This window comes from Lynx rufus, unplaced genomic scaffold, assembly GCF_022079265.1.
Source record: "Lynx rufus isolate CCGP_SWC_20201006 ecotype Redwood Valley unplaced genomic scaffold, mLynRuf1.p SCAF_37, whole genome shotgun sequence".
In the NCBI taxonomy this organism is placed as follows: Eukaryota; Metazoa; Chordata; class Mammalia; order Carnivora; family Felidae; genus Lynx; species Lynx rufus.
In genome coordinates this window covers 2765001-2792492 of record NW_025814853.1, presented here as the reverse complement: position 1 = coordinate 2792492, position 27492 = coordinate 2765001, and the positions used below count along the sequence as shown (strand labels likewise).

The following is a 27492-nucleotide window of genomic DNA, read 5'->3' as shown; positions in this document are numbered from 1 at the left end:
GTATTTTTTCAATATATTTTTAAGCTTATTTATTTTAAGTAACCTCTACCCCGAACGTGGGGCTCGAACTCACGACCCGAGATCAAGAGTCACACTCTCCACCAACTGAGGCAGCCGGGAGCCCCCGATTACTTGTAGAAAAGGCACCCGAGATGCTTTGCGGGGGTAAAGAGTCCTTTACACTATAGTCAGGACAACTAGGTATACATATCAGGGGTTGGAAGTCTATTTTTTTTTTAATGTTTATTTCTTTTTGAGAGAGAGAGAGAGAGAGAGCGAGCAGGGGAGGGGCAGAGATGGAGACAGAAGGTCCGAAGCGGGCTCTGTGCTGACCTCAGACAGCCGGATGTGGGCTCGAACTCACAAACCGTGAGACCATGACCCGAGCCAAAGTCAGAAGCCCAACCAACAGAGCCCCCCGGGCGCCCCTGAGGGGGTGAAACTCGAAACACCTCGCACGTCAGGTACAAAGCTAATTCGAGATGGGCTGTTGACCTGGATGTGAATTTTTATAAGAAAACATGGGAGAAAATCCCCACGATCTTCAGGGAGACAGAGACATCTTAGGTCACAAAAAGCTGTCAAAACACGCTTGCCGGGTTGTCAGCACTGTGAGAGCCACCCAGTCTCCGAAGCCCCTGCTCACGGGACAAAGCTGCGGGTCGGAGCCCCGGAGGGACCGCTTACAGTCCTGTGTGACAAAGGCCTCGTGGCCGCTGTCGTCAAAGGGCTCAGACGACCACCCCCGGAAGACAAAGCACCCCGTGTCTGGAAAAGGCCAAAGGCCTGAGCAGACACCTCACAAGAGGAGGCACGCGGTTCCCCAGTAAACCCGTGAAAACGGGCTCAGCGTCCCGGGCCGCCGGAGGAGCGCGCACAGGCAGGCCCCGCCGTGCGGGCAAAACCTTCGGCGGTTTCCGCTTTTGAAGCTCCAGAGGTAGCTGACCTAGGACACCGGGTGAGGTCGAGACGTCCCGGGCGTGACCCGACGCACGGGGGCCGGATGTCCTCCTCGGGGCGGCGAACGCGACCTCCATCTCACCCCGTGGCCCGTCCGCTGGGGCAGGCGCACCGCCCGCGAGTGTCGATTCCGCGAGCGTCCCCGCGCTGTCCGTCACCCCCCGCCCCTGCCCCTCCACCGTGCCCCCTCTCACACTCCCCGAGGGACGGAGACACTCGGTGCCGATCTTTCCCCGACGCGTTTCACTCGGAACGGAGTCCTGGCGTCGGGACATGTCGTCACGAATGGCAGGACTTCCTCCTTGTTCACGGCCGGGCGAGATCCCTCTTTCCCCACGCGTCGTCCGTGGGCGGACACGGGTTGCCTCCGTGCCTTGGCCGCTGTGAGTTATCCTTCCTTTGAACGAAGCTTTATTTATTATTTATTTTTTTTAACGTTTATTTACTTTTGAGACAGAGAGAGACAGAGCATGAACGGGGGAGGGTCAGAGAGAGGGAGACACAGAATCCGAAACAGGCTCCAGGCTCTGAGCAGTCAGCACAGAGCCCGACGCGGGGCTCGAACCCACGAACCGCGAGATCATGACCTGAGTCGAACCGACTGAGCCACCCGGGCGCCCCTGAACGAAGCTTTAGAAATATAAACATAGGTTTACAGGAAGTTGCAAACAATGTGCGGGAGGTCCTCTGCAGCCTGTGTACCCCCCCCCCCCCCGTTTCCCCGTGACAGCACCGAGTGTCTCTACGGAGCAAGGCACGCACGGAAAGTGACACCGGTACGTGTGTTTCCGTGCAGCCGTATCCCCTGTGTGAACCCGGGCAACTGTCACCGCAACCAGGACAGAAGCGTCTCCCGCCACCACACGGCTCCTCGAGGCGCCCGCGGTGGGGGCGCCCGTGCCCTCGCTGGCCCCGCCCCCGGCGCTCTGCGACCTATCTGTCGTTCCAAGGCCATCGCGAGCCTGGGACCATCCATCCGTGCCCCTGGAGACTCAGCGTCCCTTTCTCAGCGGCCGTCACGGGCCCTGTCAGAGGCCCCTCCGGGTGTCGTGTTTCTCCTGGACTCAGTTGCGGCAGCCTGCGTTTTTAGGAGTTTGCCCGTTTCCTCCAGGTGACCATGTCGCCGATGTCAGGAACGAGGGAGAGGGCCTCGCTCTGCCACCAAAACGGCCAGGAGAACGGCGGGCGAGTGCCCGCCTTGGGATCGTTCTCCTAACCTTCCTACTTACCGCCCCGGCTGCCCCCACGCGCGCCTCTGGGCTGCAAGGGCCAGCCGTGCCCTCTCCCCCGGCCGCAGGGCTGGCGCCTGCCCGGGACCCATGGCCGCTGTTGGCAAGTACGTGACCTTTCGCGGGTCACAGTCCCAACGCGCCCCGGTTCACCCAGGCGACTGCGAAGTCGCGGAAGGAAAGGACAAGGTGTGTCGATCCTAACGTCCTTTATAGTCACGCACTTACCGCCATCGCTTCTCGGTTTCTTCAGGCGGATTCAGAGGACCCTCGGGCTCCCTGGTTTTGCTGTTTGGGCAGATCTTTACATCCCGGGCGGCGACCGGGACGCAGACGCCTCCTCCCTGTCTGTGGCGCGTCTCGGTGCGGCAGCCAGGCTCCCATGCGGCGGAAGGTTTTACTTGCAACGATGTTCACGTCCCCAAGCTCCCCTTTCATACATCTCGGCGTTGACGTCACGTGTCACCGTTTCTCACCCAACCCTGCATACAAAGACACTTCCCTGTGTGTTTTCTAAAAGATTTATAGTTGCACATTTTATTGAGTTAATTAAAACAAATTTTTTTAAGTGTTTATTATTGAGAGACAGAGAGACACAGAGCACGAGCAGGGGAGGGGTACAGAGAGGGGGAGACACAGGGTCCAAAGCAGGCTCCAGGCGCCGAGCCGTCAGCACAGAGCCCGACGCGGGGCTGGAACCCACGAACCGCGAGATCATGACCTGAGCCGAAGTCCCACGCTTAACCGACTGAGCCACCCGGGCGCCCCGAGTTAATTCTTTGTAGAGGGTTTGAGGTTCTGGGTTTTTTGCACCTGTGGAGGCTCAATTGCTCGGTTTTTGGAACGGGCCCCTGTTCCTCCACTGAACTGCATCTGCATCGTCGCCAGAGTCTGGTCTGTGTGGGCGAATCCGTGCAGGTGCACCCCTGGGCTCCGCACTCCCCCGCCCCCGCCCCGGCCACACCAGGTAGAACATCCCTCCCCTTGGAGTCTTGGTTTTCAAGACTGCTTTACCTCCTCCGGGCACTTGGCTTTTCCATATAAATTTAGAGTAAGCTTGTCCACATCCACAAGGAACTGGCTGGGTTTTTCTTGTGTAGACTTACACTAAATCTATGGATCAAATTGGAGAGACCTGATCTCTTTACAACTTTGAATGGTCTGGGCCGGGACCATGGTGTGCCGTTCCAAACCATGATAGAGAGTCTTCCTCAGTTTCCGTGTTCTTTTTTAAAAAGTTGATTTATTCTGAGAGAGATGGGGTAGGGGGCAGAGAGAGGGAGGGAGGGAGGGAGAGAATCCCAAGCAGGCTCCGTGCTGTCAGCGCAGAGCCTGATGCAGGGCCCGATCCCACGAATCATGAGGTCATGACCTGGGCCCAAATCAAGAGTCAGACGCTCAACCGATGGAGCCACTCAGCCGCCCCAATTTTTAAACTTATTTTTAAGTAGGCTCCCTGCCTAAGGAGGCGTGAACTCACGGCCCTGAGATCAAGAGCCACACACTCTGCTGACTGAGCCCACCAGGCGTCCCCCTTCTGATTTCTTTCATTAGAATTTTGTAATTATCAACATATAGATCCTGGTGCATATTGTGTTAGATTTATAGGTAAATAATTTCTGTTGGATCGGTCAGAAAGAGTACTTCAGTTTCCCCACGTTTGCTTTCGTATATAAAGCTGGATTGAGGGGCGCCTGGCTGGCTCAGTTGCTGGAGCGATCCACTCTTGATCTCGGGGTCCTGAGTTCGAGCCCCGTATTGGGCACAGAGACGACTTAAAAAATGTGATTGACTTTTGTGTATTGACCTTACTGAGCTCACTTCTTAGCTGTAGATTTTTTTTTTTTTTTGATTGCTGAGGAATTTCTATGTAGACGATCCCGGCAAAAGGAGGCATTTTCTTTCGTTCCTATCTATAGGGCACTTACTCCTTTTTCCTGCCTTGCTGGGCCCGCCAGAATCACCAGCACCGTTTTGGGTGAGAGGGTGACACCCTCGCCCTGTCCCCGATCAGAGGGGAAAAGCCTTCAGCCTTTCACGGTTGTGTTCATTAGAAGCTGCAGTTTCTGGATACTTTTTATCAGGTAGAGGAAGTCCCTCCCTCTCTTCTCCTCTATTCCTGCTTCATCAAGGCCTTTTTTTTTTTTTTTTTTAAATCTTGAGTAGGTGTTGGATTTTGCCAAATGCTCCTGAATCTGTTGAGATAATCATGTGTCTGTGCACACCGTTAACGCACGGTGCAGCCACCGATCTTCAGACAGCAGGTCACCTTTGCGTCTGGGGCCAGCACCGCTTGGTCATGGTGTGTAAGTCCTCTTATGCTCCTGGAGTTTTGTGCTTATGAAGAATGTTAGTGTCCAGCCTTTGACTGGTTTTGACATCAGGACACTCCTGGCATCACAGAACGAGTCAGGCAGTGTTCTCGCCTCTATTTTTTTAGAAGAGTCTGTAGACGATTGGTATGAATCTTTAAATATTTCCTAGAACTCACTGAAGCTATCTGGGCCCGGGGCTTTTATTTCGTAGATCTTAAATTATGAATACAACGTGCCTCCTTGTTATTTATTTATTTACTTCCTTATTATTTATTATTTAGAGACAGAGGGAGAGAGAGGGAGAGAGAATCCCAAGCAGGCTCCACACTGTCAGCACAGAGCCCGATTCAGGGCTCAAACTCACTAACCGCGAGATCATGACCTGAGCCGAAATCAGGAGTTGGAGGCTTTAACCGACTGAGCCACCCAGGCGCCCCTGATTTATTTTGGGGTCGGTTTCGGTAATCTTCTCTTTCTGGGAGTTGGTCAGTTTTATCGAGCTTCTCTGTTTTTCTCAGCCCTCCCTTCTGGTCATCTCGTCCTCATTTCCGCGATGACGTCCTGATTCTGGCGATCTGTGTCTTCTCTATTTTTTCTCTGCCAGTGTAGCTAAAGTTTGGTCAATTTTGTTGAGTCTTTTCAAAGAAACCAGTTTCTGGTTTCAGTGTTTTCACTATAGCTCTTCTGTGTTCTGTTCATGTTTTTCTGCTCTAATTTTTAGTATGTCCATTATTCTGCTGGTTTGCTCTTAAAGTGGAAGTTTGGGTGACCTCTTTCCTGTCTCGCGTAGGAGTTAATAGCTCACAATTTTGTTCCAGGAATTCCTTCAGTTGCATCCTGTAATTTTGATGTTTTGTTTTCATTTTCACTCACTTTTTAAAATTTCCCTTTTGATTTCTTTGACCCTTCGCTTACATGGAAGTGTGTGGTTGATTTACAATCCCTGTACAGGTCTCAAATTTTCTTGGTTCTTTGAATGTCTTACAATGTCTTATTGAATACTGGGCATTTTAGATAATGTGTTGTAAAAACTCCAGGTTTTGACCTCCTCACCCCCATCCCTTAGTGTTGTTTTTGGAACTAGTGTTTGTTTACTCAGTACCTTGCCTGGAGTATGAATGCTGTAGAGCCTGTCCCCTCCGCTGTGTGTGGCCACTGGTATCCCCGTTAGACTCCGCGGCTTGAACTCACGACCCGAAGACCCAGAGTCGTGGGCTCTGTGGACTGAGCCAGCCGGGCGCCCCTCTGCCAGATTTGTCTTTGTTTCTTTTCCGACGCGTGAGTCTGGTTTCCTCAAATTGCCTCTGGGTCACTATAGTTTAAGGACAATTGTTGGCCAGAGGTAATGCTCCAATGTTTGGACCAAGTAAGCCCTCCGCCCTTTGCGGACAGCTCTGTGTGCAGGTTGGGGACGCGTTCAAAGCTCAAGCAGTTTACGGCTCAGCCCGGCTTGTGCTTTTTGTTTGTGCAAAGCCTTGTATTCAGCCAGAGATGAGTATACTGCTGGGGCCCTCTCTGGTCCTTCCTGAGCATATACACAGCCTTGCAGACCACCAGGGACATCTGGGGGCTCACCAAGGCCCACCTGTGGCTATTTTAGCTACTGAGTTTCCTGTAAATCTCTGGCTGGACTGTGCTGGCTTCGACCAGCCTCAGGGAGCTGAGGGGTGGGTCGCTAGCCGGTGGCCGTCCACCTTGATGGCAATTGTTCACAAACGCCCTGTGGGGCTTTCAAGTCCTCAGGGCCTGTCTGGCTCTGGTGGAATTGCCCCGGGGTGGGAGGAAAGGAAAGCAGCCCCCTCCTGAAACTCCACGGGCTGCCACTGTTTTGAACCTTTACTAACGTTCGATCTTCTTTTTTTTTTAAAAATTTTTTTTTTCAACGTTTATTTATTTTTGGGACAGAGAGAGACAGAGCATGAACGGGGGAGGGGCAGAGAGAGAGGGAGACACAGAATCGGAAACAGGCTCCAGGCTCCGAGCCATCCGCCCAGAGCCCGACGCGGGGCTCGAACTCACGGACCGCGAGATCGTGACCTGGCTGAAGTCGGACGCTTAACCGACTGCGCCACCCAGGCGCCCCTCGATCTTCTTTTTTAAAGAGATTTTATTTTTGAGTAGTCTCTACACCCAACCTGGAGCTCGAACTCACAACCCCGAGATCAAGAGTCCCTCGCTCCACTGACTGAGCCAGCCAGGCGTCCCCGATGTTCAGGAATTTGTGTGTGTGTGTGTGTGTGTGTGTGCGCTCTCAAACGTTGTAGGCCTTTAGTCAACTTCCAGACTCCTGGAACGGTTGCTTTTAACAATATTGCCCTGCTTTACCACTGCCTGTTTGAGAAGAGATTTGGAGAGCTCCTCAGCCTTGTTCCAGAAACCCTCCCCACATACGTAAACTTAACATGTCTAGTCGCCATATCAAAAGAAAAAAACCAACATGAATTTTAATGATGTGGTCCATCTAAGTCAATACAAGAAGTAGTAGTATTTCTTTTTTTTTTTTTTTAATTTTTTTTTTCAACGTTTTATTTATTTTTGGGACAGAGAGAGACAGAGCATGAACGGGGGAGGGGCAGAGAGAGAGGGAGACACAGAATCGGAAACAGGCTCCAGGCTCCGAGCCATCAGCCCAGAGCCCGACGCGGGGCTCGAACTCACGGACCGCGAGATCGTGACCTGGCTGAAGTCGGACGCTTAACCGACTGCGCCACCCAGGCGCCCCTAGAAGTAGTAGTATTTCAACAAGCAGTCGGTACTTTTTCAATTACTAATGAACTCTTACACTTCCTTCCCTTCCTACCAAGTTTTGAAATCTGGCGTGTCTTTCACACAGCACATCTCATCAGGCCAGTTGCATTCAAGCACTCCAGCGCGACCACCAACTCCCGTGGCAGGCACAGGGGACAGGGTGTGAGTGTTATTTTTCAGGTGGGTTGGCTCATCTTTCATGTTTGTTATTTCTCTTCTTTCATCTTGATCCGTTGGATGCCGAGACATTTAAGGGTGGAAACGCCTGGCACCTGGCTCTCTGCCCTGTCGGGCTCGTGCGCAGGGGCCTGCGAATTAAACCAAGGGTGCGTGCACTGCGAGGAGCCGGAGCTCGCGCCGCGGAGGCAGAGGCTCGGGTTCCTCGCCGAGCAGGGAAAGGTGAGGCTACAGGGTTCCTTTGGGAAAGGGAAGCCGGCTTCGGCGGCGCCGCCAGGAGGCAAGACTGCCGACCGGGACGCCCGAACACAGCTTCGCCGCGGCCCCCGCGGGGCGGGGGCTTCTCGGTGCGCCTGCGCCAGATTCCCGCGGCGGGGGGCGCTCTGCGCGTGCGCGGCGCCGGGGACGCCCCGGGTTTCCCGCGGCTTAGCCTCGCTCCCGGCCTGGGCCGGAGCCCGGAAGTGCGGGGGTGTGGCCTCGCGTAAAGCAGCACTTCCGGCCGGCTGGGCGCGGGCGGGGGACTCGCCGAGGCCGCCGAGCGCAGGGCCGGGGCGGGGGCTTGCGGCCCCCTTGGAAGAGAGAGGCGGAGCTCGGAGACGAAAGCGGGCGCCGGCCGGGCCTTGGCGCCCGCGGTCGGCGCGCCACTCCCACCGCCCGAGCGAGGCGTGGCGGGGCCCGGCCGACCTCGGGCCTCTGACCTCCGACCTCGCGGGGCGGGCCCCGTCGCGGCCTGGCGCGGTTTCCCTGGGACGCGTTTCCCGCCGCACCGCGGGGCCGCCCGGACCGCCCTGGCGGAGGCACCTTCCGGCGGCCCCGGCGCGGAGCCCTGGGCCGGGCGGCGGCCCCGGCGTGGCGGCCTGACGGGCCCCGAGGGAGCCCGCGCCGCGCCCTGGCGCCCAGAGGCCCTGGCGGCGGTCCGGGAGGGCCCGGGCGCAGGTGGGTGTCGTGCGGTGACGCCGCGGCGCCCCGGCCTCTTCGGGGGCTTTTCCCTGTGGCTTCCGGGTGTCCGGGAACGCGCGGCGGGCGCCCGAGCCAGTGGCTTGGCCTCGCGGCCCGCGGGGCTGGCGAGGGTGCGGGGCCGGCACAGCCGAGCCTGCCCGGACAAGGAGCCTTCCCGCTTCCCGCCCTCTCCCGCGGAGCAGGAGCCGCCTTTGTGAGGAGGGAGGCGGGCGGGGCGGCCCTCCCGACCGGAGCCGCGGCGCGCAGGGGCGAAGGCCCTGGGGCTGCAGCTCGGGGCCGCGCACACGGCTGCCCTTGATGTCCCAGTGTGTGGCCGTCAGGCTGCGCTGGAGCGGCCCCGGGGAGGTCGGCGCCGTCCCCGGGCGTGGCGCCCCGCCGCCTGCGGCTGAGCCTTCCGTCTCCCCCTTCAGCGTGCGGACGATGCCGAAGCTGCAGGGCTTCGAGTTCTGGAGCCGCACCCTGGGGGGGGCTCGCCACGTGGTGGCGCCCATGGTGGACCAGAGCGAGCTGGCCTGGAGGCTGCTGAGCCGCCGGCACGGGGCCCAGCTCTGCTACACGCCCATGCTGCACGCCCAGGTCTTCGTGCGCGACGCCAACTACCGGAAGGACAACCTGTACTGCGAAGTGTGCCCCGAGGACCGGCCGCTCATCGTGCAGGTGGGCGGGGTGGCGGCCGAGGGGAGGGGCGGGGCGCGGTGCTCAAGCACCTGGCTTCCGAGGGCACCTGCAGCTGGTCTCAAGACATTTACCCCTCCCGGGAGCTGGCCCGGTTTGGAAGGGACACTTTGGGTGCCCTGGAAGATTCGCAGCCCCTGACACCACTGGCCTGCTGTCACCGCGCTCTAGCCAATGGTTGGGAAGAACGTTCTGCGCTGTGTAGAATCCATGATCGCAACTTTGCTACAGTTGAGACGTGATGTGATCCTGTGACGACTCCTTGTGACACGGGGACCCACCAAATAATAAACGCTTAGGACGGGATGACGTCCCGCAGGCAACCCTGGGATCCTGTCTCCGCTGGGTCAAGTGTGAACCCCTGTGGGGCTCTGTCTGGAGTATCAGGGTATCAGGTTCAGGTTCGTGGCAACTTGTATGTGTTTTCCAGTTCTGTGCCAATGACCCAGAGGTGTTTGTCCAGGCGGCTCTCCTGGCCCAGGATTACTGTGATGCCGTCGACCTGAATTTGGGTTGCCCGCAGATGATAGCCAAGCGAGGTGAGTTCCTTTCTGGGTTCCTGTGTTGAGCGCCCACAGGGTGCCCGGATGGAGGCCGGGGTGTGGCTGACCCTGCTCCGATGGCAGTGGCAGCTCAGGTGGTGTCCCAGCCCTTTGTTTGCTGCTCCCTCTGGAGGTGGCTCTTCTCCAGCGCTGGAGGGACAGGGTTTGCTGGCTCTCAGGCTGTCACTTCCCTTAGTGCCCGGGGGGTCACTGGGCTCCGTCTGGGTAAACGGGCTTTGCTGAAAGGAGGTTATACCGCCAGGCGTGGGGCTCACGCTTTCTTCACTGAGCCCGAGGGGTTGCTGGCTGGTGAGAAACCATGGAGGGTGGGTGTTCTGCTGGGCAACCTGCCCCCACTGCTCACCTCCCTGATTGTTGCTGCCCCTCTGGATGGCTTGGGGTGGGGGGGTGGGGGTGCTCGTGCCATGTGTGGCCGCGGGAGGAGGAGGAGGAGGAGGATGGGTGCTAATGGCCGTGCCTGTCTCATGCAGGTCACTACGGGGCCTTCCTGCAGGAGGAGTGGGACCTGCTCCAGAGAATGAGTGAGTTGGCCCCGGGCACGGGTGGGGAGTCAGGTTGGGGCGTAGTTGGTGAAGTGGCCCTGAGACCTTGGCAGGCAAGTCCCGGCCCCGGTGCTCTCGCTGCTGCAGGAGGGGCTCTGCCCGGAGCCGTAGGTGCAGGAGGGAGAGGGAGGTGTCCCCACCCGGTCCCCACCCCTCCAGTGCCCTGGTGGACGGAGGCGGGTCTCAGCTGCCTGCAGCCTGCCTGCAGGTGCACACCATGCTTCTCAGAAGCCGGTTGTTGTTTTCGCAGTTCTGCTGGCACATGAGAAGCTCTCTGTCCCCGTCACGTGCAAAATCCGTGTCTTCCCAGAGATTGACAAGACCGTCAAGTACGCTCAGATGCTGGAAAAGGCCGGCTGTCAGGTAGGCGGGCCGTGGGCTCACAGGCCGAGCGCAATTCCCCTGCCCCGTGTCCCCTGCACCTGGAAGCAGGTGTGGAGGCTCCTGGACCCCAGGAACCCCCTTGAGCGAACTCTCTGGGGCGAACTAGAATCGTGGTGACCACGGGTGGGGCCTGAGGAGGGTGGACGAGTCCCAGCTCACTTCTCCCCACCTGCCACCAGCCTTAAGGTCAGGTTGGTGCTGGCCCGGCGTTCCCTCACACGTTTGGAGCTGGGCTCGAGGGTGCTGCCACTTTTGGCCAAGACTGGCCCTCGAACGGGGCTGGGCCTCTCGGCTCCGCATCCTGGGTGGGTCCGTGGGACACGGGAGCTCTGGGCGGCAGCCCACCAGCCTCGACCCCGGGGACGCGGGCAGACGCTGCGCCAGCTGGATGCAAGGCTGCCTTTGCTCTGCTCTGCGTGGGAAGCTGATGCCAAAGCGAGGGGGTTCCCCTGGGGTCGGCCCGGGGTGTGTGGCCACGAGCAGGTTAGAGCCCGGGCGTTGCTGTGTTCTAGCTGCTGACCGTGCACGGGCGCACCAAGGAGCAGAAGGGGCCGTTGTCGGGCACCGCGTCCTGGGAGCATATCAAGGCTGTGCGGTGAGTGGGCAGGGGTGGAGGGCGGGCGGATGAGGGGACAGACGTGCAGCCCGGCCCTGAAGCCAGGGGCCCAGCCATTTGGGTGCTGGGGGGAGACGGGGGGGGGGGGGGGGGGGGACGAGGTGGCCAGGGCAGGTAGGGAGCCTCGCGGCCAGAAGAGGACCACGTGCTGGGGCGCCGCCCCCGCGGCTGAGGGGACAGGGTGTTTCTGAGTGTGCGCCCACCTGCCCCCGACAGGAAGGCGGTAACCATCCCCGTGTTTGCCAACGGGAACATCCAGTGCCTGCAGGACGTGGAGCGCTGCATCCGGGACACGGGAGTGCAGGGGGTCATGAGCGCAGGTGAGGGCGTGAGGCGGTGGGCCCAGCCCGGCAGGGGAGGGGGTGTCTCTCCGGCAGCTTCAAGCCCCCCCCCCCGCCCCCCCCACCCACAGAGGGCAACCTGCACAACCCCGCCCTGTTTGAGGGCCGCAGCCCTGCCGTGTGGGAGCTGGCTGAGGAATACCTGGACATCGTGCGGCAGCACCCCTGCCCCCTGTCCTGTGTCCGGGCCCACCTCTTCAAGCTGTGGCACCACACGTGAGTCGTCCCCCCCCCCCCCCCCCCCGAGGCACACACCGCTGGGTCTGAGCCGCGCCTGGGGGAGCTCTGCCTGGGGACTGGCCGCGGCAGGTGACGGCGTCTCTGCCCCAGGCTGCAGGTGCACCGGCAGCTTCGGGAGGAGCTCGCCAAAGTGAAGACCCTGGAGGGCGTCGCGGCCGTGAGCCAGGAGCTGAAGCTGCGGTGTCAGGCAGGTGCTGGGGCCGGCAGGGCTGCGGCAGGCGTGAGGGGCTCGGGCTCCACGACGCAGGGCTCTCTGGGCTTTTGCAGGAGGACATGTCCAGGCAGAAGGAGGGAGAGAAGCCCCCTGGCGGCTTGCCTTTCTTCCACTGGATCTGTCAGCCCTATTTCCGGCCAGGGTGAGCCTCACACCAGCCCCGGGGGCCGGGCCTGCCCTCTGCAGCCCTGGAGGGTGGGGGGTGCTGGCGGCTCCATCCCTCGGTGTCACGTTTGCTCCTCTGTCGGCGGGGGCTTCGGTTTTATGTTTTTTCTCTCTACGAGGGGATTGATTCTTTGTGCTTTCTGATCCCGGGTGCGTTTGTTCTGGGGATGAGAGGTTTGACGCCCTGAGCTTCCTCCAGGTTCTTGCAGGTGAGGCTGGCTGTCATCTGTGGCCACTCAGGCCCAGCCACAGCCTGAGCGACCCAAGAGCCAAGCTGCTGAGGCCACCGGGGACCCGCGGGCACTTCCTCGCCGTGGGCCTGGGCTGGCGGGTCGCCTCTCGCGGGTGCCCCCGGCCCTGCCCACCACCCTTCCCTTTCAGGCCCAGGGAAGGGAGCAAGGAGAACGGGGGTGCCCGCAGCAAGCGGGCCCTGGAGGAAGAGGAGGTTGGCACAGATGTCCTGTCCAAGAACAAGCAGAAGAAGCAGCTGAGGAACCCCCACAAGACCTTCGACCCCTCGCTGAAGCGTGAGCTGTTCCCCTTGCCAGGGACGGGTGGCTCTGATGGCTACAGAGGAGAGCAGCACCAGGGGCTCTGTGCCGTCGCCATGCGTTCCTGCAGCCACTTGAGAGGCAGAGCTGGGTTCTGGGGCCACCTTCCTGAGAAAGCCCTTCTACTGGCGAACACCCAGAGAACCATGGGGGCCCCCGGGGGACTGCTGCGCCCGCCCTCCTCGAACCGCCTGGTTGGCCGCGGCAGGCAGAACTCCCACCGGGGACTCCGTGTGTAAGTGGCAGTTGGGGGATGGCTTCACCTCAACCAATGTCTGCTTTTGTTCTTTTCTCAGCAAAATATGCCAAGTGTGATCAGTGTGGAAACCCAAAGGTGAGTCTGACCATGCTGCCCAGAGCAGAGCTCGGCCTCAGCACGTAGTGGGCAGGGTGGTCCCCGGGCTGCCCAGGACCTGCGGGAGCGGCCCCCTGCCCGTCTGTCGAGGGTACAGCTTGAAGTGGCTTCGCCACTCGGGGAGGCCGACTCTGCCCAGCCTCGGGACGCGCCCTGGCCAGGGGTGCAGCCGTCTGGTGCTCCCGGGGAGCCTGCTCAGGCCCACCAGCTCTCCTGTGTCCAGGGCAACAGGTGCGTGTTCAACCTGTGCCGGGGCTGCTGCAAGAAGCGAGCTTTCCGAGAGGCCGCAGATTGCCCAGGTGAGGGGCATCCGCTGCCGTCAGCACGTCTCCCTTGGTCCCCCGGGGGGACAGTGGGACCCTTGGCCTCCTGAGCCCCACTTCCCTCCTGCTTCTCTGCCAGGTCACGGATTGCTTTTTAAAACCAAATTGGAGAAGTCTCTGGCCTGGAAGGGGGCCAGGCAGCTTTCCTGAGGTGGTGGGCGGCGCCCTGGCCCGAAGGGCAGCTGGAGCCCGACATGCAGCCCCCCCCACCCGAGGCCCCGGGGCTGCTGCTGAAGCCTCACCACGTCCTGCCGGAGGAAACGCCTTTACTCAGGGAATCTCCCGCTACTCCACACACGGAAGGATGAGCTGGTCTTGCCCTCGCCTACGCCGGGAGCCCGGAAATGCTGCACCGGGGAGCAGGCTCCCAGGCTGGACCTGCCCCCTCCTAGCAACGTGTGTGTTCAAAAGCGAACAATAAATCATTTCAAAGATGTGTTCGGAGGGCCGGAGAGGGTGTGTGGGGGCTGGGAGGGTGGGGTGGGGGGGCCTGCAGAACAAGGAACCTTCTGCTGCGGGAAACCTTTCCCTAACAGCAGCTGGCTGGCCTCGGCCCCCTCCCTGCCACCCTGCCTGGCTGAGGGATGGAGCCCAAGGAAGCAGGTTCTGTGCCTGGACAAGGAAGGACCAGACCCGGCCCCTGCCCTCCCGGAGGAGCCTTAGAAACCCACTAAGCGGGAAGGAATGGCACAAGGGGCGTGTTCTCAGGCTGCCCTTTAATGGAGGGAGGTGGGACGTCTGCAGGGGTGGGGAGGCAGTGCCACTGGGTGGGGGCTCTGGGCGCTGCACAGGTGAGCCCCGCAGGTCTTTCCGGGAAGGGCCTTGACCAGCAGTCCGCGTGGCCAGGGCCCCCAGCACAGGGCACAACAGGGTGAAAGGAGCACAAGAAGCTAGACATGGAAACCCGGGGGGGTGGGGGTCACAGGTGGCACCTCCGGAAGTATCTCGAGTGATGGGAAGCCCACGTGTCCAAGTCCGAGGAGGAGGGAGGGGGTGGGCACAGACCACCTGTCCCGGAGGCTGTTGGGTGCTCTCACATGTTGGTGCTCATTCGCGACTGGCTGTTGGCCGGCGTCAGCTCCCCTTGGCTCCCTTCGCGGGGAGGGGACTGGGGTGGAGACACCGCTGCTCAGCCCGGCAGGCGAGTGTGTGCCTGCCCCACCGCTCCCACACACCAGGGCCGCCCCGCCCTCACCTTGACATGGATCTGGTTGCGCAGCACGGCCGCCCGCAGAATCATGGCTTTGGCACGACGCTGGAACTCCTTCCCCATCAGCAGGGACTTCTCGAACGTGGTGCTGCGTTGATCCACGTCCCTAGCATACAGGATCTGTGGAGGGACGGGGCTCGGTAGTGCCCATCGGGCCTCAGGGGTCCCCTCCCCGCACCCATGGCCCTGGCCCGAGCGTGGCCACCTTGCTGTGGGAGTCGATGCGGGCGTTGATGAGCCCCTCCAGGATGAGCTGAGTCAGCTCGTCCTCCAGGGCCGCCACCGTGGTGTTGAAGGCTGCGGCCATCTTGTGCATATCAGCAGACACGTAGGGGCTGAAGTACTGCGGGCAGAGGGCGCGTCAGCTTCCCGTGGCCCCCAGCCCCGTGCGAGGCACCCCACCTCGAGTCTGTCCCCCCCACGTCTACCTGGATGAGGGCGCGGTTGCGGATCTGGGTATAGAGGGTCCTGACGTGGGGAGCCAGGTACATGTCCAAGAGCAGGTTGTCCTGGTGAAGAGACCGGTCAGCCCCCAGCTGCCCCTGGCCCTCTGCCTTGACCGCCCTCCAGATCCGGCAGGCCCCTCACCTTCATCTCATCCAGCATCTTGAGGCACGAGGCGTACTTGGACTCGTAGAATTTAAAAATGATGTCCCGGACCTGCGGCTCCAGCTCCAAGAATAACTTGAAAGAGCTGCAGGTGCAGACCCTCAGAGCTGGCCCCACACCTGCGCACCCGCTCCCAAGGCCGACGGAGGGGGGCCCACAGCCCTGAGCGTGGCAGTCCTCAGGCTTTGGGGAGGGGAGGGGAGGGGAGGGGAGGGGAGCGGAGGGGAGCAGAGGGGAAGGGAGGGGAAGGGCCAGGCCAGGCAGACGCAGGACCAGAGAGTGGGCCCCCCAGAGGGACAGGCTACGGGACCAGCACCCACCCCGCACACACCTGCTGGAAATGACGTTGCGCTGCAGTTCCTGGCGGTCAAAGGTGGCCAGGGCGCACAGGCCGCCATAGACGGCCACGTTGCTGGGGGAAAGCAGCTGAAGGGCAAGAAAGAAGTTGCATCCAGACGCCCAGGGTCACTGACGGTCAGGACGCAATGCGAGGGGGCGGCCCAGAGGCGAGGCTGGGTCACCCCTGCCCTGCCTGCCACCCACTCAAAGACTGCCGAGGACTCTGCTGGGGGAATACCCCTCAGTAAAGAGCCCAACCCACGAGCCCTCCCCCTGCTTTGCAAGTCCCAGCAAGGGCTCCTCCCCAGAGACCCTCACGCTCCTCACCTCGGGGAAATCACAGTGATCGAACGAAGCCAGCAAAAAGCACTTGGCGGCCTGCTTGTACTTTCGAGCAGCCAACTCGGCCAGGCCTAGGGGTGGGGAGGTAGAATGAAGCCAGGGCCCAGAGGAAGCTGCCAGAGCCTCACCGGGCCATCAGCCCCAGCCTCTCCCACCCCACGCGCTCCTCCGTCTGGGACAGGAATTCCGGCTATCAAGATGGGACCGCGCCCACGAGCTCCGACTCTGCACCCTCCTCGATCAAGGGCCCGGGGAAGCTGTGCACAGGTGTGGTCACTCCTGCAAAGGACTCCTAGGCTGAGCCCTCCCAGGCTGAGCAGGGGCCCAGAAGTGATAGCAGCTGAGAGCAATGCCTGGGCCTCTGCCCACGGGCCACACCCTGGCAGAACCTGAGGAGACAGGCATCACCTGGGGCCATGCGTGTGATGAGGCTCCTGACCGGGCTCTGAGATTCGACGAGCCCACCCCCAGCGCTGGGGGCAACGGTGGTGTCCTTGCGCCCCAGGGCCCTCACCTGCAGCACACTTGAGCTTGGTGAGGATAGCCTGGGTCTGGCTGTCCCGCTCCCCACGCTGCTGCAGGGGAAAGTCGAGCACGTGAGCCACCAAAACCCTCCACACCCTCGTCCTTCCCCGGGGCGCCGCCCCAGCCTCAGAGGGACAAGGGCAGACTGCCGAGGACGGAGGCCTGTGGGCGTCGGGGGTCCCGGGGGCAGGGTCTGAGGAGGCAGGTCGGGCGCGGAGACGGCGTTACCTCGGCGATCTCAGGAGTGGACTCCGCCTTGCTGACGTAGCTGAGCACGTGAGACCAGTTCTGCAAGTAGACGCTGACCTGGCGGGCGGGTGGGGTGGACTCAGCCCGGGGCGCCCCCTGCTGGCCCAGGCGCGCTGCTGCCCCGCAGCCCCTCCCGGAGCGCACCCGGCGGCGGCAGGACCCACCTTGATGACGTTGAGGCACATGTTGATGACGTGCTTGGCGCTGGTGCAGTAGTCCCGGGCCCGGGAGTAACACTTGAGGGCGTTGCTGAGGTCCCCACAGTCAAGATAGTGGTCACCCAGATCGTCGTGGCCGCGCCTGTGGGCCCAGACGTGAGCGAGCTGGGCCTAGGGCCACGCAGCCTGGCTGCCCGCCCGCCTCCCTGTGTCCCACGAGCAGCACCTGATACTCTCCTTGATGGAGTTGCCCTTGTAGTTCTTGAGGTCCGTGTCCAGTTTCTCCAGCTTCAGCAGGGCCTTCTTCCGCGTGGCCTCCACCCAGGCCGTGTCGAGGGGCGGCGGCTCCACGCCACTGTCGGGGATGCTGTCAGGCGCATTCTGCAGCTCCCTGCGTAGGACCTGGCCGTCAGGGGCCCCTCGCTCTGGCCCAGCCACTACGGGGGGAGCCCCCGGCCAGCACAGGAACACAGGGGCCCTGAGCCTGGTGCGGGCGCCCCATGGGAAAAGAGTCCTGCAGCCATGCCGAGCTGCGAGAAACTGTCGTCTCCACGAGCTTGATGTCAGAATAACCGCACGTCACCGCACACGGAAAAGTCCAGGACAACGGTGACGGCCACGTAGCAGGAAGAGTGAGAACCTAGTCCGTCCTGCCATTTGCTGCCCTGCCTGGCTTTTCAACGAGGACGGCCAGGTCACCGCACAGAGGCAGTGCTGCTACTAAGTGTCCTCATGCGGGTGGTGTCAGGGGTCGCACGGGCACAGGAAGGGCCCCCTGCCTGGGCTGCCCCCGAGGAGGACACACGATGCCCAGGTCCTGGTGCCTACTCCCACCCTGCCCTCACCTGGTGGCCTCCGAGAGCTTCCGGTGGATCTCCTCGTACATGTCCACGTTGAAGGTCCTCTGCACAAAGGAGAGGGCCATCTTCAGGGCCTCCGCCCGCAGCGGGGGGCAGTGGTCAGCAATGAACTGCAGCCGCTCGATGCGCATAAGCCCACTGTAGCTGGCCGCATACTGCTCCAGGTCCTGAGGTGGGGTGGGGGGAGTGGATGGAGACTGTGCCCGGCGGGACCCCAGCTCCCAGCCCCTGGCAAGGACAGGCACAGGACCCAAACACAGACCCTGTTCCCGTGTCCAAGAGGCCCCATGCACGTGCGGGCACCAGACCACTACTCAGTTCTAGAAATGGCCCCCTGGGGTAGAGCTCTGCCCCGGGGGCTGAGGAGGTGCACGGCCAGAGCCGGAGGGGCACCCCTCGCTCCTGCCGGTCCCCGGGGTTAACGGTAAAGCAGCAGTGCTCTAAGGGTCGGGCCCCAAGGAAGACCTGTCCTCAGCGTGAGGCAAGATGCACGGTGGCGTGGCCCGTGGGCTCTTCCACGTGGGAGAGAAGCAGGGCGCACGGTCTCCAGCTGGGCTACCACCCTTTTTAAGTGGGCAGCGGGACAGCCCTAAGGTTCCTGGGTCCGAGGAAAACACGGCCAGAGTGGGGAGCCCGGCCAAGGTGTCAGTCCCCTCCTGCCCACCCCTGGAAGCGCCCCCCGGGCTCCATACCAGGGTGGGGTTCTCCACCACGTAGTTGACATCGGGTGCGTTCTGCGGGTCCTCCTGGGGATCCACATCGATCTGCATGGGCTCCACGGCCCCCTGCAACACGGGGGAGCACCTTGGCACCTCGAGCCGGGCGGCCAGGGTCGGGCGAGGAGCCCTCGCTGTGCCCTGAGGTCACCTCTGCCCGCCGTGCTGTCTCCCTGGCGGGATCCTGTCCCCGAGAGCCGGCCATCCCGCCCCTCCCCACCCCCGGCCCGTCTCCAGGCCCGTCTCCAAGGCCGCCCCGCGCACGACCGGCTGGCTGGTAGACAGACATCCCCAGCGGCCACGTTAACCGCCCGGCTCCGGCGCGGGAAGCGGACAGCGGGGCGCCGCTGCCCCGGGCCCCCCTCCCCCGGCCCTGCTCGTTCCCAGCCGCCGTCCTGACGCAGCCTCCTCCGAGCCCTAAGGAAGAAGCGGGCGCGGCCTCCGCCCGGGAGCGCCCCGGCCGCGGGGGCCGCGGGGGCCGCAGGACCGGGAGCCCGCGGAGGGGCGAGGGGCGGGGAGGCGTCACCTCGGGGACCCTCCTGCGCTGCCGGCCGGCCCGGCGGGCGGGGCTCTGCCCCCCTCCCGCGCTCGCTCGCTCGCTCCTGGGCCCCCTGTCCTGGAAGGTACCTCATAAAGCAGCGTACAGGCCGACAGGCTGGCGCTCAGGCTGAAGTCCCCGGCCGTGCCCGGCAGGAAGAGGTCTGACCTACTGCTGTGAGGGGTGCAGTACAGATCTGTCACTGACGAGGAGGCCGAGCTGGGGGCCGGGCTATCCCTCATTCTGTCCTGACTCTCTGCACCCCCCGACCCTGACACACAGCTGGCCTGCTGCTGAAGGGAGAAAGAGCGTTAGCGCCCGGCCGCGCCTGCCGGGCCGACGGCGGGGACCCTGCGCGAGGCCGCCGGGCCGCGGGGAGGGGAGGCCGCGCGGGGGCCCGGCTCCGGCCCCGGCGGCGGCGGCGGCGGCGGCGGCGGCGGGGGAGGTCGGGGGGGTGCGGAGGGGCCGCCGGCCGCGGCTCGTTACCTGCAAGTTAAACACCTGAACCGGCAGCGGCATCTTCGCCCACCCCGCCGCGGCGCGCCGTCCGCTTCCGGGGCAGCGCCGTCCGCTTCCGGGGCAGCGCTTCCGGCTCGCGGCGGGCGGGGCGGCTCTTAAAGGGGCCGCGGCGCGGCCTGGCCCGGGCGGAGCCGGCGGGTCCCGCGGCCGCATGAGCCGTGCGCGGGGGGCGCTGTGCCGGGCCTGCCTCGCGCTGGCCGCGGCCCTGGCCGCGCTGCTGCTGCTGCCGCTGCCGCTGTCGCTGCCCCGCGCGCCGGCCCCGGCCCCGACTCCGGGCCCCGGCCCGCGCGCGCCCCCCGCCCGACTCGCCACCGCCCCCCGCTTGCGGCCGGACGACGTCTTCATCGCGGTCAAGACCACCCAGAAGAACCACGGGCCACGCCTCGGGCTGCTGCTGCGCACCTGGATCTCCCGGGCCCGCCAGCAGGTGGGCGTCGCCCCTGGATCCCCGCCCTCGGGACCCCCATCCCTGGGATCCCCCCGCCCAGGATCCCGACCCAGGACCGCAGCCACCCGCGACCCCTGGCACCCCTGTCCCCACAAGGACTTCCCCCCCCCCCCCAGCCCGCGACTTGACACCCCATCCTCAGGACTCGCTACCCACTGCTGTGTCCCCAGAGGGAGGGCCAGACCCTCGCTCTGAGTCTGTGGAGACGCAGGACCCACCCCTGCTGCCCCTTCCCATGCTCCAGACCTGGGTGGGTTCGCTCAGCTGACACTGGACTGAGACCCCAAAAACATCCAGTGGGAGCACCAGGAGGTGCTGCGGATCGCCCTCCCCTCTCCCCCAGCCCAACCCCAACCTGGCCATCTCTGCGACCCCATCCTTGTCCACCTGGGGCCTCACAGGTTGTCTCTCCGCAGACATTCATCTTCACCGATGGGGATGACCCTGAGCTACAGCTCCAGGGAGGTGAGTGCCCTCCCCAGCCCAGCCCTACCAGCGTGCCCAAGGGCCCCTCACGTGTGTGCTCTGGTCCAGTGGCACCTGTCTCCCTGCTGGGTGCAGAGGTCCGGGAGTTAAGTCACTCGGCTGGTAGAGAACAGAGCCAGGACACCCGCCTGCCACCAGCCCAGCACCCAGGGACCCGCCCTGCCAGCCACGATGTACCCACGGGCAGGCATCCCAGGGCATCAGGCTGGAACCACATTCCCTGAAGGCACTCCAGCAAGGAACCATCCCTTCCTGGCAGCCACACACGGGCTGTCAACCCCAGAGTGGCTTTGCACTCATGGGATTCCGAGTGGTCACCACCTGTCTGGGCCTCAGGGGTCAGCCACAAGGTCAGCAAGTGAGGCCAGGCCAGGGCTGTCATCAGACCCGGCCTGGGGCCTTTGATCGGGACGAGATGGCAAGGCCGGCTTGGACATCCACGTTTCGCCCTGATCTCTGCGGGGTGGGCTGGCGGCAGGCCTCACCCTGACCCTCAGGCTTCCCCGTTTCTCCAACCCGCCAGGCAGCCACGTAATCAACACCAACTGCTCGGCCGTGCACACCCGTCAGGCGCTATGCTGTAAGATGGCCGTGGAGTACGACAAGTTCATCGAGTCCGGACGCAAGTATGTGGTGGCCGTGCCCCTGTGTCCCCTTGGAGAGCCCAGGGCTGAGGCTGGGCCCACGCACCCGGGCCAGGGGGGCGGAGGCCCCCAACTGTGCCAGCCCCTCACTCGTGAGAGTTCCCCCACTGCCCCCAGGTGGTTCTGCCATGTGGATGACGACAACTACGTGAACCCCGAAGGCCTGCTCCAGCTGCTGTCCACTTTCTCGCCCAGCCAGGATGTCTACCTGGGGCGGCCCAGCCTCGACCACCCCATTGAGGCCGCCGAGAGAGTCCAGGGAGGCGGAACTGTGAGTCCTGGGCCTGACGGCGACAGCTGAGAGAGGGGGGAGGTCTGCTGGGGAAAGGCTGGGGGGCCAGCGTCTGACCCACCCAGGGGGTCACTGCAAGAGCTCGGGCAAGCAAGGAGGTGCGGTGGGAGGAGCTGGGGCGCCGGACGACTGGGGTGCAGAAGCTCTCGTGTGCCCTGGGGCACTTTTGCCACTTGTGTGGGCAGTTCAAGGACGACACCCTGACCGGTATCCTTCTCCTCCTCAGGTGACCACTGTCAAGTTCTGGTTCGCTACCGGTGGGGCCGGGTTCTGCCTGAGCAGAGGGCTCGCTCTGAAGATGAGCCCCTGGGCCAGGTGAGCGGAGGGCACAGGGGTGCCGGGAGGCCCGAGGTGCTGGTGCTGAGGCCCGAGGGGGCCCTGACCAGCTCCCCCCGGCCCCCTGCCAGCCTGGGCAGCTTCATGAGCACTGCTGAGCGGGTGCGGCTGCCGGACGACTGCACGGTGGGCTACATCGTGGAGGGGCTGCTGGGTGCTCGCCTGCTGCCTAGCTCACTCTTCCACTCCCACCTGGAGAACCTGCAGAGGCTGCCGCCTGACGCCGTGCTGCAGCAGGTACGGCCCGCTGGGTGCTCCCGGCGCCCTCACCACGGGGGCCTTGCCCGCGACCAGGGCTCTGGAGGGTTTCCCAGCACCGCAGCGAAGTTGCTGCAGACCCGCGTTTGGCCTGCTGGGCCCCAGGGCCTTGGGTGTGCTGGCTCGTTTGGAAGGGACAGCCGCTGTGCCCTCCCCAGCGGACGGGCCCACGGCAGCAGGCGCCAGCCCAGGCGGCGAGTGCCGTCGCAGACCGGGCCGGAGGAAGGGCCAGGTGGCTTGAGCAGGGCTGCCCCCGCACGTGCGCCAGCCACCCTCCTGAGCCGGATGCCAGCCTCGTCTTCCGCGTGAGCCTCACCTCTCAGCGCGGTCAGCCCTCTGTGCTGTTCGTGAGCCCGCCCTGGGGGGACCGGGAAGCCAGGGCAGGGCAGCCGCTCCTGGCTGGACTCCTGGGGCGGGAAGGGCTCGTCCCGGGACAGTGACCTGCCCCCTCCCCTCGTCCAGGTCACCTTGAGCTACGGGGGTCCTGAGAACCCACGTAACGTGGTGAATGTGGCAGGAGGCTTCAGCCTGCAGCAGGATCCCACTCGGTGAGTGGGCAGTGGGGAGGGGCTCTGTCGCCACCCACACCCCCACCCCCGGCAGACCTGACCACCCTGTCCCCTTCCCAGGTTTAAGTCTGTCCACTGCCTTCTCTACCCGGACACAGACTGGTGTCCCGTGCACAAGCAGAGTGACCTCGTCTCTCGGTGACCCTCGATTCCTAACCCATGGAGCAGGAACTATGCTGACCCCTCCTGGCCTTGGCTCTCTCAGGTGGTCACGGCCACATCCAGGGCCACAGCCACATGTGGGCGCCGTGCAGGCCTCCCCCAGATCCCCTGGCGGGCCAGGTGACCAGGGGTCCAGGCTGTGCCACGTGCGGGCGGCCCCGGAAAGTGGGAAGGGGAGACGCTGCCCCTCCCCCCAGCCCAGCCCCGAAGGCTTGCTCCCACGGGAAGGGGCCTGGGAGGAGGCTGGCCTACGGCACCCAGGGCTCCGTCCTGCCCTCCTCCCCGGGCTGGAGAGGGGGTTCCAGGCCAGGGTCACATGCGGGACCCTTCATCTGACCACAGGCCAGCGGGGAGGCTTTTCTTGCAGGTCCCTGGGGAATGCCCTCCGCACACCAGGCTCGGTGCCCAGCAAGGGCACCGTGGTCTCAGGGCGGCTGCAGTAAGGACTCCGGCCGCGCTTGGGGCACAGCTTACTTCTTGCCAGGGCATCTCCATCCGGAGGCCATTTCCTCGGGGGGCGGGGGGGTGCTCTTGGCCGAGGCCTTATTTCTGCACTCTGACTCCCCATGTAGTACTTTTCCTCCCCTCCCCTCCCCCCAAGCCCGGCCAAGTCCAGAAAGCAGGAGCCTCTTGTCTGGGGTCCGTCTGCAGCACGGCAGCCCCTCCCCAGCAGATGACACCCCCGACTGTGCCTTTTCTGGAGGAGAGAGTGGAACCAGGAGCTGGCACTTCCGTTCCGGCCCCTTGCTGTGCTGTTGCCATAAGTGAATAAAGGCGTGATCTTCACTTTCCGTTTGGCTTGTGTTGGCTTAAGGGGCCAGCAAGGCACCTGGGGGCTGAGGCTCAGCTCCAGAGGGACCACACGGCCTCCAGCCGCTGCCCCCAGGAGGCTCCACCCCAGGCAGTCCTGCCAGCCAAGCCTGAGGCCGCCCTCGGGACTCTGAACCAAGCGTCTGGTGAGGGCTTGGGGGAGGGGTCCCGCAGGGAATGACGAACAGGTCACACGGCTGCCTGTTCCGCCTGCTTTCTCGGCACACTGTGGACACACAGACATGTAAGCAGTCGTGTACGTGGGCGTATGCGGGTGTGCACGCGTGTGCGTGGCTGCGTACACGAGTATACAAGGTGTGCACATGTGTGTGTGGCTGTATACGGATGAGTGTGTGCATACACAGGAAGGAGTGCGTGACCGTACGTGGGTGTGTGTGCACGTGAGTGTGAATGGCTGTGTGTGTGCATGTGCACATGGTGTAGAACCACGCAGGTGTGTGCAGCTGTGTGCGTAGGCAATATCTGCTTGTGATTCGTTGGGACACGGCCAGGAGGAAAGCGCACCCTAAGGACAGAGTCAAATGTCATGGGTTTCAGAACCTGGGGCTGCCGGGGAGGGGCCCCAGGCTTCACTCTGTCAGGGCTGGAGAACTGGGAGGGTCTGAACAAGAGATGGGACTGACGAATTTCAGTGAGCCCAAAACCGCCCCCCGGGGACAGCGACACCACCAAACAGCAGCTTTCTTTTTTTCACTGTTTATTCTGAGCGAGATGGTGCAAGCGGGGGAGGGGCAGAGAGCGAGAGGGAGAGAGGAGCCCAAGCAGGCTCCTCGATGTCAGCTCAGAACTGGGGGATCGTGACCTGAGCCAGGCCCCCAGGCCCCCCACAAAGTATGTGTTATAATGGACACACAGTAGACATATAATCAGAAAAAGTTCAAATTTCGTAAATTTTCGGAGTGTGTGGGGAGCGGCTGCCGACGGGGTGCGGGCCTTCTCGGGACAATGAGCACACGCGTTGGCAGATTCTGTGTTTGAAAGGTTGCTCGCTTCGTGACCTTTGGAATCCCCAAATCAGTGCTTGCTTCCCTGGTCATTTGAAGACGCGAATAATGACCGAGTCGCCAGATTTGCGCGTGCCCGGCTGAGGTCCAGCCAGGCGAGGCCCCAGGATGGAGACAGCCTCGGTGCAGAGGCTGGCGAGCGGCTCCGGCCCGGCGCACCAGCTATGAATCCCCGCTCCGGCACCTGTTGGCGGAGTGACAAGTTCACCTGAGGCTTCTGAACCTCATTTTCTCTTCTGTAAAATAGAATCCACCAGTAGGAGTTGTTTTTCTGATTCACAGGGCTACCTACCATCTATGTAACGTGTGCCCGCAGGCACATGCCCGTGTGTGCATGCATGTGCCCCTGCGTGCGTGCACTTCCTCTAAGAACAGTGGCTCAGTATTAGCTAACTCTGTATTTGTGGCGACTCCATCCCACCGTGCATAATGGGGATTAACCTTCTTCTGGGATTAGACAGCGGGAGTGGTTACACAACTCTGCAAATATAATGAACACCACTGAATTGTACGCTTCAAAACCATAGACTTTTTTTAAATGCTTATTTATTTTTGAGGGAGAGGGTGTGAGGGAGGAGCAGAAAGAGGGGGACAGAGGACCCAAAGCAGGCTCTGTGCCGACAGCAGCCAGCCCGAGGCAGGGCTCAAACTCACAAACCACAAGATCACAACCCGGGCCGAAGTCAGACGCTCAACCGGCTGAGTCACCCAGGTGCCCCAAACCGTACACCTTTTGATACAAATGATATCTCAATAAAGATGTTGTTTAGAAAGTGAGCCAATAAGATTCAAAATCAGAACAGCCCGTATGTATTACGTAATTTCGATGCATTAACAAAAAACATTCCCACAAGGAAATATCCAGGATCAGGTGGTTTCATTGGTGAGCTCTACCAAACATTCAAGGAAGGAGTAACATCAATATTACACAAAGTCTTCCGGAAAACAGAGAAGAAGGGGATGTTTTCCTTTATTTTGTGAGGCCAGTATGACTCTGGCACCAAAATCAGACAAACGCGGCACAAAAACGTTAATCGGCTGAATCTGAAGTCTGTGTGGAAACGCTCAGCGTGTGGGATCCACAAAGCAACCTGGGAACAGGACAAAGTGGAAGGACTCACACGGCCTGACTTCAAGACCCAGGGTGGAGCCACAGAATCGAGACAGCGTGGCCCTGGCGCAGGTGGACAGGCGGCCTCAGAAGGCGCGGCGCGAAGCCCAGACACGGATGCTCCTGTGCACCGTCGTAAGGTTTCCAACGCGGTCCCCAGAGCAGTCCGATGGGGACAAGGCTTCTCAACAACAAGTGCCAGAATTAGATTATTTGTTGCTTTTACTTAAAAAAAACAAGAAGCCATCATGGAGCATTGGTCAGGACGGGCTCGGCGCCGGGCAGAAATGACTGCACGCTGACCGTGCGTCTGTCCACACCACGCGGGAATTGTGCGAGTCAGGACCCGGCCCCTTACCCCTGGGCCCAGCAGCTGTGGTTTCCGGGCGGCCCAGCATCGGCTAGAACGGTGGCAGAGACAAGAGTGATGAGATGCCCGACGCGCCCACCAGGGGCCCAGAAGGGACACACATTCCTTTGCCCGCGTGCCACTGGCCTGAAGTCACACGGGAGCGTGGAGAAGCGCGGGCCCGGTGGGTACCGATTACCGGTGACGCCGAGCGTGCCGAGGCCGGTCGCGTTCCTACCGAGCACTTGCGGCTGTGAGAGGAACGCTCCGGCTTTCAGCCAGCACGTGCCGGTGCGTCTGCAGCTGGGAGTCCTCCCGACAGTCAGGAGATCACGACCCGAGCCAAGTGGAAATCAAGACTCGGACGCTCAACCAACTGAGCCACCCAGGCGCCCCATAACGTTTTGAACATGTTTGTAATACCTGCTTTAAAGTCTTGTTTGATAGGGGGGCCTGGGGGGCTCAGTAGGTAGAGCATCTGACTCTTGATTTCAACTCAGGTCATGATCCCCTGGTTCATGGGATCGAGCCCTGTGTCGGGCTCTGCACTGGCAGCACGGAGCCTGCTTGGGGTTTTCTCTCTCCCTCGCTTTCCCTCTGCCCCTCCCCCACTTGCATTCACTCTCTCTCTCCCTCTCAAAATAAATAAACTTTTTAAAAGTTTTTAAAAAATAAACTCTTGTTTGGTAAATCAAGACAGTCTTTTTTTAACTGGCTACTTTTTCCTTGCCTGTGGATAATATTTTCCTGTTTCTTTTCATTTCTTTTTCTTTAAAAAAAATTTTTATTTCTTTGAGTGATGTCTACACCCAAAGTAGGGCTCGAGCTCATAATCCCAAGATCAAGAGTTGCCTGCCCCTCTCACAGAGCCAGCCAGGCGCCCGTTTCTTTTCATTTCTAGAAAATTTTCACGTGTACTGGACATTGCAGATGATATGCCATAGAAAGTCTGGATTTTGGGGCGCCTGGGTGGCTCGGTCGGTTGAGCGTCCGACTTCGGCTCAGGTCATGATCTCACGGTCCGTGAGTTCGGGCCCCGCGTCGGGCTCTGGGCTGACAGCTCAGAGCCTGGAGCCTGTTTCGGATTCTGTGTCCCCCTGTCTCTCTGCTCCTCCCCTGTTCATGCTCTGTCTCTCTCTGTCTCAAAAATAAATAAACGTTAAAAAAATTTTCTAAAAAAAAGAAAGTCTGGATTTTGTCATCTTCCTCTGAAGAGTGTTGATGTTTGTTCTGGTACACAGTTTAATGACTGACTGATCATTTTAAACTCGTCTAGTTTTGGTTTTGTGCTTTATTAGGGTTATCTGTGCAAAACTTATGGTGTTTCCCCAGGGCCTCTGGCTAAGTGGGATTCGGTCTCCAAACTGTCACCCCTGTACATTTTATTAGGGCTTCAGAGAGAGAAGAGTAAGCTTGCCTCTAGTGGCCCTGACTCATAAGGATCAGACTCTCCAGGTCTTAGGTGGATGCCCAGGGAGTGAACGAGGTGTTGAGAAGCTGTGTCTACCCTGGCTGGGCCAGAGTTCCCAGGTCCCCAACACTGGTCCACAACTACTCCTCTGTCTGTCTTTAACCCCTC

At 61.7% G+C, this 27492-nt stretch overlaps 3 protein-coding genes across 12 annotated transcripts; 2 read left to right on the top strand and 1 right to left on the bottom strand.

Moving 5' to 3' along the window:
- Positions 1-8270: 8270 nt before the first annotated feature.
- Positions 8271-13794, top strand: DUS1L (dihydrouridine synthase 1 like). Of its 4 annotated transcripts, XM_047093955.1 has the most exons (13): positions 8422-9046; positions 9495-9603; positions 10098-10148; positions 10420-10532; positions 11066-11148; positions 11386-11489; positions 11582-11726; positions 11841-11937; positions 12018-12106; positions 12511-12656; positions 12977-13014; positions 13259-13334; positions 13438-13794. In XM_047093955.1, exons 1-13 carry the CDS (start codon positions 8687-8689, stop codon positions 13506-13508), a joined length of 1482 nt encoding a protein of 493 aa, XP_046949911.1. In that variant the 5' UTR covers positions 8422-8686; the 3' UTR covers positions 13509-13794. The 4 variants fall into 4 exon arrangements, 3 of the variants coding, with proteins under 3 accessions (XP_046949912.1, XP_046949910.1, XP_046949911.1); XM_047093956.1 differs by lacking the exons at positions 13259-13334; positions 13438-13794 and adding an exon at positions 8271-8365 and having other exon boundaries at positions 8800-9046; positions 12511-13064; XR_006964793.1 differs by lacking the exon at positions 13438-13794 and having other exon boundaries at positions 8419-9046; positions 12511-13014; positions 13259-13320.
- A 263-nt stretch (positions 13795-14057) lies between these two features.
- Positions 14058-19455, bottom strand: GPS1 (G protein pathway suppressor 1). Of its 5 annotated transcripts, none has more exons than XM_047093953.1 (15): positions 19391-19448; positions 18994-19078; positions 18343-18435; positions 17636-17817; positions 17017-17181; positions 16797-16932; positions 16612-16689; positions 16373-16433; positions 15844-15929; positions 15509-15603; positions 15157-15262; positions 14997-15077; positions 14774-14911; positions 14554-14688; positions 14058-14466 (listed from the first exon to the last, which is right to left on the bottom strand). In XM_047093953.1, exons 3-15 carry the CDS (start codon positions 18418-18420, stop codon positions 14392-14394), a joined length of 1416 nt encoding a protein of 471 aa, XP_046949909.1. In that variant the 5' UTR covers positions 18421-18435; positions 18994-19078; positions 19391-19448; the 3' UTR covers positions 14058-14391. The 5 variants fall into 5 exon arrangements, with proteins under 5 accessions (XP_046949909.1, XP_046949905.1, XP_046949906.1 ...); XM_047093949.1 differs by having other exon boundaries at positions 18994-19194; positions 19391-19423; XM_047093950.1 differs by having other exon boundaries at positions 16373-16430; positions 18994-19194; positions 19391-19423.
- Positions 19456-19557: 102 nt separating this feature from the next.
- RFNG (RFNG O-fucosylpeptide 3-beta-N-acetylglucosaminyltransferase) lies at positions 19558-23409 on the top strand. Of its 3 annotated transcripts, none has more exons than XR_006964794.1 (9): positions 19558-19850; positions 20288-20336; positions 20881-20983; positions 21119-21272; positions 21520-21608; positions 21701-21866; positions 22046-22230; positions 22350-22435; positions 22517-22588. XR_006964794.1 is itself a non-coding variant. In XM_047093958.1 (9 exons), the coding sequence occupies exons 1-9, from the start codon at positions 19575-19577 to the stop codon at positions 22596-22598; spliced, it is 1152 nt and encodes a 383-aa protein (XP_046949914.1). In that variant the 5' UTR covers positions 19558-19574; the 3' UTR covers positions 22599-23409. The 3 variants fall into 3 exon arrangements, 2 of the variants coding, with proteins under 2 accessions (XP_046949914.1, XP_046949915.1); XM_047093958.1 differs by having other exon boundaries at positions 22046-22192; positions 22517-23409; XM_047093959.1 differs by lacking the exon at positions 22046-22230 and having other exon boundaries at positions 22517-23409.
- The last annotated feature ends 4083 nt before the right edge of the window (positions 23410-27492 follow it).